This window comes from Fulmarus glacialis, unplaced genomic scaffold (genome assembly GCF_000690835.1).
Source record: "Fulmarus glacialis isolate BGI_N327 unplaced genomic scaffold, ASM69083v1 scaffold5316, whole genome shotgun sequence".
NCBI classification, from domain to species: domain Eukaryota; kingdom Metazoa; phylum Chordata; class Aves; order Procellariiformes; family Procellariidae; genus Fulmarus; species Fulmarus glacialis.
The window spans coordinates 29023-38014 of NW_009216105.1; the positions used below are offsets into that span (position 1 = coordinate 29023).

The 8992-nt window shown below is 46.8% G+C and overlaps 1 protein-coding gene across 1 annotated transcript in view; it reads right to left on the reverse strand.

The window, feature by feature from the left end:
* The window catches only part of TENM4 (teneurin transmembrane protein 4), a gene marked incomplete at its 5' end in the record, with an annotated part of 46058 nt that overhangs the window by 23815 nt on the left and 13251 nt on the right, over window positions 1–8992 (reverse strand). The window contains 2 exons of the mRNA XM_009579161.1: window positions 1502–1737; window positions 5838–6010. Coding sequence (XP_009577456.1) covers window positions 1502–1737; window positions 5838–6010 — 409 coding nt within the window. The remainder of the gene's footprint in view (window positions 1–1501; window positions 1738–5837; window positions 6011–8992) is intronic.

An 8992-nucleotide genomic window follows, 5' to 3' on the forward strand; every position in this document is an offset into this window, starting at 1 on the left:
CGCAAGGGGAAAAGAACAGAGGCTGGGTTGGGGAGGGTAAAGAGCAATGCTTGACAAGTGTGAGCGAGGAGAGACGGGAGAAATCACACCAAGGTGGCAGGGGTCATGCAGCAGGGAATAGGAAGAGGTGAAGAGCAAGGACTGGGAAACACATATTCTGAAACCAGAGCATTAATATTTACTGCAAAGCTTAAGTGCGAATAAATAGCTGCAGTCCTTTCGCTACGGTGACATTACACAGCGCTAAGCATTTTTCTCAGAGGGTCTGAATTTGCCAGGTGCTGAGCAGCTTCCCAGGAACCGCTCATCAGCCCGTGACTCTGAGACTAGCAAGGTGATTGAGCAGGACTTGCTATTACACGTTACCAGCCTTGCCAGCAGTTAGCAGAGGAATTACAGGCTTATTGGGCAAGATCTTTAAACAGCCCTGACAAGTCTGCGGTGCATTGTGCGGAACAAAGTTTTCAAAACACATCAGTCTCAAGCACAGAAAGGACCATGCGCTCCTGGAGGAGAGAGTACCATCAGGCTGGAGCTGTTTATAACACTTCGCTTTGGGGAAGAATGGCAATTGCGATGCAATGCCCTGCGAGCCCAGCTCTTCAACAGGTTCAACAGATCAGCAAGTTTCAGGAATCTAGAGATTTTTCTGAGGCTGCCCAGTCAACAATAATCATAGAATCATAGAATGGTTTGGGTTGGAAGGGACCTTTAAAGATCACCTAGGCCAACACACTGCCATGGGCAGGGACATCTTCCACTAGATCAGGTTGCTCAAAGCCCCGTCCAACCTGACCTTGAACACTTCCAGGGATGGGGCATCCACAGCTTCTCTGGGCAACCTGTGCCAGTGCCTCACCACCCTCACAGTAAAAAATTTCTTCCTAATATCTGATCTAAATCTACCCTCTTTCAGTTTAAAACTGTTACCCCTCGTCCTATCACTATACTCCCTGATAAAGGGTTCCTCCCCATCTCTTCTGTAGGCCCCCTTTAAGTACTGGAAGGCTGCTATAAGGTTCCCCTGGAGCCTTCTTTTCTCTACGCTAAACAACCCCAACTCTCTCAGCCTGTCCTCATATGCTTAGAAAGCTTTCAGTGCTCAGGTCTATTACTGCCAGCAGCACAGGCAGAAAAAATCTATACTAATTGGTGCAGTATTTTATAGTTATGATCGTCCCTTGCTTGCTTAAACAGCCTGACGTGATGGTTAAACCTGCGGTGTCTGATGGGAGGTCACGTGTTCCCAGTGATGCAGAGGACTCGTAGGCAAATCAGCAATACTACCTGTGATGGCTAAGAGAACGTCAGCACACAAGGAGACATAAGGATATATTTAAGCCATAAAGGTTGTGTCACTGAGGATGAACAGCTAGTTCTCTGTCCTGCAGCCTCATCCCTATCGCGGACAATACAAATCAGCCCTGTCCCTTTCTGTCATGAGACTGGGGACTGATGAAATGGGAAGTAAAGTCCAAAACTGCTCACGCTTCTCACTTACCCTCAGCCGACGTCCAAAGACGGTGACCTGCCCTCTCGCTTGCTCCTTCCTCTGCCTCCACTCCACGAGATTGAGGCCGTTGTCGATGGGCAGGGTGACATTCCTCTTGCCCACCGTGGGATTGACGGTGCCAGCCAGCAGATGCGGCTCAGTTTGCAGGGCCACCTCCATGCCGTTAGCGAGCATCAGTCTGAGAGAGCCATCAGCGCCGATGTAGTAGCTGTTTCGGACTTGGTCTAAAGACAGAAAAGAGATCTTTTCAAACCCAATGATACAGCTCCAGCTTTTCATTTGCTCCCTTACCAAGCTTCATCAGCATTTCTGATGGTTGTAACCAAATGCACTGTCACTCACCTGTCCCACTTACAGTGGGCAAAACATTGGCTTCATCAGTGAAAGTAAAGATGGACAATCTCTTTTTCATTCTGACGAGGTTCTGCACCTCAAATTCTTGCAGGGAAGTTTTACACAGGTTAAAAAAGGCACCAGTGGAAAAGCCATGTAAACCCCTAGCAAAGTACGCAGGTTCAAACCTCTTCCTCTAGGCTAAAACACTGGGCGGTGAGATATTTGTTTTAAATCACAGTCCGTCTGAAAACTTTCCACGCTCTTATATCCTAAAGATCCCAATTTCGCTACAGTATATGAAAAAGTGGGGCCACCTACTTTCCTCAGCTTATTCACCATCTCACAAGTGACAGGAAATTGCACGGTGAGTTAACGCTAACCGGTTCCCCAAACAACAGCCAAACCCTTTCCCTTGGGAAAGCTTTCAGGAGGCAACCAAAGTCCTCATGTTTGGAGAGAAAGCAGAGGCACTAAGCTCCCACACATCTCCACATCTGGCCTCCACTAGCTCTTGAAAGATCAGCAGATTTTGAGGCCAGGATTTGGGAGTTCAGGAGTGGAAGAGAAGAACAATATCTCTTCCACATAGAATCATAGAATCATTAAGGTTGGAAAAGACCTCTAAGATCATCAAGTCCAACCGTTAACCCAACACCACCATGCCCACTAAACCGTGTCCCTAAGCGCCTCATCTACACGTCTTTTAAATACCTCCAGGGATGGGGACTCCACCACTTCCCTGGGCAGCCTGTTCCAAGGCCTGACCACTCTCTCAGTAAAGAAGTTTTTCCTAATGTCCAACATCCTTCAGGAATCAGGCAGGCTGAAAGCCCGTCCTTTGAATCTCCAGCTGGCATTTCTCTCTGCAGAGAGGAGCTCATGAAGGGTAAGAAAGCATGAGACTTGCTCAGTGCAGAAGGGCTTTAAAAGCACGTTATACAAAGATTGCCTTATCTGAAGCTCCTCAAAAGCTGGAAAATATTACCATTTCTGTCTCCCAGGCTACCATAAATATCTAATTGTCAATAAAAACACCCATTAAAAATTCATGTCAATTGTTTTTCCGTTCTGAGGCAAGTTGTGTTTTCTTCACTAGTTGCTCTGCCGTAGCTCAGCAGGCAACAAGGGCACAGCGAAATTATCATCTCTCGTCTGGATGAAAGAGATCAGCAAAGAGCACAGTTTGGTATAATTAGGAAAGGAAACCTGACACCAGTTGGTCTTTTTTATTGTGAGTCTGATCCTGCTCCTTTTGTAGCCAGCTGGAGTCTTGCCACACTGATCTCAGCAGGACCACAACTCAACTTACTGTACACAGCAGTGATGGTGTGAAACTGCTGTGGCACTGGCTTTTGCCACTATAAACATACAGCAGTGATCCACAGTGCAGATCCAAGTATTTTAGCTGTACCACTGAGGGCTTAAGTTGATGGTCTTTTGACATAGACTCCAGCGGGATCAAACCCACTCCACGCTTGATTCTACAAATGGAGAGAAGGGGGACAGTCAGCTGGCTGTCACACTTTTGTTCTTAGATGCTTGGTTTGGTGAGAAAGTGGTAGGAGAAGCACTTTAAATCAAACCAGTGGAATATCTCTGCACAGCTGATATATTCCTCCCTCCTTCATCCTTCACCAGGAAGCAGGGGAAAGCTTGAAGGTCTCCGTGAAATTCACTGGACATGTGACGTTCCCTTCGTGTCACACAAGCACCGCAGAGGGGTTACGGTGGATTGCCACCAGCAGTGTGGTACAGTGTGGGGAATGTAAATCCTCCATTTTCAACATTTTCCCAAGAGAAATGTTGAAGAGAAGAGAAACACTTCCCAGGCTTTGGAAAGCATTTCTCAAGGGCTACATGAAATCCAGGGGCCATTGGATGCTGTATTTTATGCCGCTTTGGCTCTAGGGCACTAGTGCCCTATTTTGGCGTTGAACAAATGTTCATTTTGTCATTAATCCAGAGGACAAAATCCCACAGAGGTCCTGAAGTGCCTGTTAGCTGTAGAGGCTCCTAAATCCATCCTACAGGAATCTGTAGCCTTCTGAAAATGCCTTCTCAGACCTCACCTGTTCACAGCGTGAGGGTTTCTTGAAAGGTTCACCAAGGATTTGTGAAAGCTGGCCAGAGCTGTGAGTCCAGAAGGAAAATGCTCGAGCACCTCTCATGCAAAGGGAATCTGCAACATGCATTTTCCCTGGAGAACAACGGAGCGAACAAGACACTCACAGACCTTGAGAACGGCTCCAGCTCCATCCACTGGAGAGGCACTTGGAAGGCAACTTCATTTCAGCTGTGCTCAATACATCGCTGGGCAACTCCAGTGGCCCTTGTTTCAGTTTCTGGTGCTGCCGTGAACAACCAGCCACCTCAGTTTGGGAATTCACGGTCCCTAACACCTGTGCGAAAGCCACCCTCAGCAGGTTGCAGGCCACCTCTGCTGCGATGTTATCCAGATCTTCATTTTAAGATCAGTGTGTTTCTTCAGATCCAAACAGTTTTGTAATTTTATACTTCTGAAGATGGTTAAGCTGTTTGTAATAGTGCGTGTCCTAATGGCAAGAGTGCCCCTGTGCTGGAGGGCAGTACAATGAGATAATTGACCGTGGCACCATTATGTAACTGTGCCTTCGGCTCTGGGTGTATAAATCACATCACAGTCAATTATCTCACTAAAGGGCCCCCAACAGCGGGCTCTATTGCTTAATTAGGCTCTCGAGGTGAAGCCAACCTCGTGTCTGTGCAGTTGCCAGACGTCTTAATGCGAGCGGATGGGATGGGGCGGGGTGGGTTGGATCTGCTTTGCAGGCTGAAGTAAAGAATAAGAAAGTCATTGTGTTCCCCTGCAGGAATAGTGAGTACGGCTTGAAGGGGCTGGCACCCTCTCAGCTGTCCTCTCCAGAGGCAGGAAAGGCAGTGTTCAGGCATAGCAGGCACTTTCTTTAAGGAAAGCTGGCTGTTATTATAGCGGGGGGGGCGCAGAATGTGTGTCCCAGAGATGTGGGAACAAATGTGACTCTGGAACACATTGGTCTCACTTGGAGCACTTTGTTCCTCACAAGGGGAAATGATGTTTGACACTCCATTGCCATCAGGCACAGATTACGAGTGGATGAGAGCTGTGGAGTGAAAAAAGCAGAGAGTCTGATGGTCTTTTTCCCTTCTCCAAGCCCCAGGGAACAGGAGTGATGGCTCACCCTGACCCTAAGGAGGCTTCAGCCTTCAGAACTTGGGACATCCAGGTTGGCATGGTTTGTGCACTACAACTTCTGCCCCTACCAGTATGTCAGCACAGTGCTCCCCTGCTATTTATCCCTCTTTTCTTTCCCACTTCATCACCTTTTCCTCCACCTCATCAATCCTTCATTTCCCCAACGCTGCCATCACTGGCAGAACTATGCTCATTTCCAACAGCCGCAAACCAGTCCCACCAGTCCTACCCTGGCTGCCCACCTCTCCATCCTCCTTTGTGCCTCTCCACACCAGCCCTTTAGCTCAAACACAGACCTTCTGGGGTCAAGGATGGTCATTTTTCTGGATGCTGCCTTGTGAATGTTTGAACAGCCAGTGAACAAAGAATCAGAGATCTCCAGCAACCAGCTGGAAGCCTCTTCCAGGAGAGTAACTGTTAAGTCAGAAGCCATTAAGAGAACGAAGCAAAGGGGTCGGCTGGAAGAGTGGCTAGATTTATGCAACCCTTTTTGTTATAACAATAATGGTAATGATGATGGAGGACTGTACAGCATAAGGGCTGCACGGCAAGGGGACTGGCTGAGAATGAAGCAGAAAACAGCTGCAGAGCAACCGCGGCACTAGGGAATGTGGCTAAGTAGGTGTGAGTGTGCATCTGTACCGGCATGTGGGGAGCTCTGGGGAGCTGAGGATGCAGGTGATTTTTGGTGCTGGGATTATCAAGACGATGCCTGTTTCCTGATGGATAATCCATTGCGTGCAGCTTGGCTGAGAGAGGGATAGAGGCCCAACTCACCTTGGAGCAGGGTGTAGAAGGCTCCTGATGCTGACAAATTGGTTGTTATCGTAACATCATCCTTGCTGGAGGTTTCCACCTGGACATGCACGGAGCTGTCGGTATCGCTGCGGAAGCTGCTCACTTGACCAGTAGGGAAGGTCACGTTGGTCAGGCGCCCAAAGCTGTCGTACCTGAAAAGGAGGATGGAGTGAAGTCAACAGCATCAACAGAGGAATGGGATACAGGAATTATCTTATAAAGCAGAGACCAAGTCTTGAAGTCATCACCCAGATTTTTCCCAGAGAAAAACGCATTGTCAGTCTGTCAGACTGTCTTGACTTTTTTGGCTTCATGAGAAGAAAATCACAGCTTTTAGCTGAAGAAAATCAAGCAAAGAACAGAAAATTACTAAAGAAGTATTAGCCTGTATTTTAATAACATTTTTCCAATACTTATCACCTGCACTTGCTTCTTGTTTACAAGAGTAACTTTATTTCCCATCCACTGTGCTGTGACTTATGGAAAAGCACTGGTCCATGCACCTCGTCTAGCAGAACCAGGAGTTTCTGAAAACCAACTGTTTCATCTGCTTGTGTCCTGAGCTCTTCAGCATTTTTTTTCCTTTTTTTTTTTTCTATCTTATTTTAAAAACTAATGTTCAGGTAGCAGCCAGGACCTGCCAGATCGGTGACATCAGGTAGAGAACTGTCCTTTGTGAACATGGTGCAGAGGCCTGAGCACAGCTGAGACCCCTGTGTCTACCTTTTACTGTTCCTAGGACCATCTGGAAGGACTGATTTAAAAGCGTACAAAAGCAGTTCAGTTTTCACCCCTACTGAGTCCTTGGCTTTTCCAGTGAGGGAGTCAACATAAGCACCATCTGGGAAGGTTTCTGTGATGTGGACACCTGTGTACCAGGACCCAGATGAAATAAGCTACGTACATGCAGGTCTCACAGCAGTTAACAAGCTGGGGGGTTATTTTTCAATAAAAAGGAGAAGATGACACTTGTGCCTAGAGGCCTCCTGAATCCATAGAGCAAACACACCATCCTGCCTCCCATTTGTGGCATTGCAGGAAGGATGCCCTTGGGTCACAGGCTGAGCTAAGAGCAGAGGATTAGCAAGGGACCTTCGCAGTGAGGCAATTGTAGACTGAAATGGAGAGCGTCCGGAAGCTCTACTGGCTTATCTCTGGAAAGCTGTTGGACCTTCTGATGAGATAGACCTTCAGGGAAGGGATATTTAACTAGTCAGGGAGAAACAGGAGAAAAATTCCAGCAAAAGCAATCAGTGATAATGTTTGACTTTTTTCAAGTCCTGCCCACGTATCGTTTAAGAATGATTTATATGATATAGAAGAAGATCATATCAAGAAAACATATCACTTGGGGACACAACGTGAATGGTGGGTGAGCAGAGAGGACTTGTTCTTCTGCAATAGCCAGTGGTGAGCCTTTGATGGAGCACAGTGTCCAGTGAAGGGCACCGTTCATCAGAACGATAAAGTAATGTAAATGATACGTTAAGGAAAACAAGCTTAGAAAACATGACCTAAGAGGCAAAGCCAAAAGAGACAAGCTGATTTAGAAGAGAGGAAATAAGGAAGTGGGAAGATGCCACCCTGACAACGGTTGTTCTGAAGAGAATTATAATTAATTGTTTGTCTACTGAGGATATGTCAAAAAGTAATCAGCTTGAACAGAAACAAGGAAGATTCAGGTCAGAAGCTGGAGAACATTCTCCAGGCCCGTGGCTGCTCCAAGCAGAGGAACAGATGGAGCGCTGGAAACCCCCTTGCCCAATGCTTTTAAGAACAGGTGAGAGAAATGTGTTAGAGAGGGTCTGGATGCAGTTGATCAGACCTTGGCGGGAGCAGATGGTTGAGGAGCTCTTGATCCTCCCTCTTCAGGATTACTCTGAGCTGGGGAATAAGACAAGAGACCCCATCTAATAACAAAAAAGACCAAAAACCAGGAAAAGTAAAGTAAAGAAAAGAAAAAGTACTCTTGAACTGCAACCCATGAGAGACCCAGGCGCAGCCATTGGACTGGCTCTGCACTCTACAGAAAAAGAAATTCGTCTCCTCCTCCATGCTCTTTTTTCCAGATTTGTACACAGTGCTAGTACTTCGTTCTTGACAATACCTTGGCAGTGACTTAGCTTGAAGAAAGGCTGGTTGAAAAGGTGATTTTTGCCAAGTTTAATGTTTAGTGTGTAGTGACTAAGTGGGTGAGCTCATTGCAAGTCTCTCCAGCCCTTGGGTTTGGAGACACCATCACGTGAGGCTTTTCTTGCCCACTGGGGAGAGGGGGAGGTAGGAAGGTAGAAGAAAGCATTTGGCCCTCCACAGTGTCAGCCTATCAGTCATGGGATTATCCACGCATGGAGGATGGAGCAGCCTTGACCTTTCCCTCCAAGATCTTGGCGATCAATCAGCCACTTGTGAAACGGAAAAGAAGAAAGAAAAAAAGAAAAAAAAAAGAAAGGGATGAATTCAGGGCTGCATTGCAGGAGTTTGGCAGAGATCGGTTAAAGCTTTTCCAAGCAGCTAGCAGCGCACAGCTTGGATCTAAACTGCATCTCCTTGCAAGAGCCAGAACGAAAGTGCCCTCAGTACCAAACACTTTGCTCCATGTTTGTGGCTGTCCTCTTTGCACTCAGACCGTATGCATTTTGTTTGTGCTTTCTGCACAATCATCTGCACATCTCCTCCTAAAACAGTCTTCAACTGAAAACGTCACAGGCAATATCTTTACCACATCTGCTGAGACAGGACACAAAGGACGTGATTTAGTCTCTACCCTGAGCAGAGAAAAGATTGTTATCGCTAAAGCTGTGTTGTGTAACACCCCAAATTCTTTCTACCTTGACATCAGTAGTCCTATATATAAGCCAGTCTGAACCGTAAGGGTAGACTCAGATCCCAAATGCTCCAAAATTTAAGGAAGACGGATCTGAATTTAACACCTCAGACTTGGTATTAGCAACTGTAAGAGATTTATTTATATTGCTCTATTTAAATTTTAAAAAATGAGCTGCTCCTGAAATTGAGCCTGATTCACCTCCTAAAACTAATGGCACAAATCTAGACGTGCTGCAGTGAAGTCTAAGGGGTGAGTTTGGTGTAATACAGGTGTGAGGGTGAAAGGAAGCAGGTCTGCGGATTAGGGA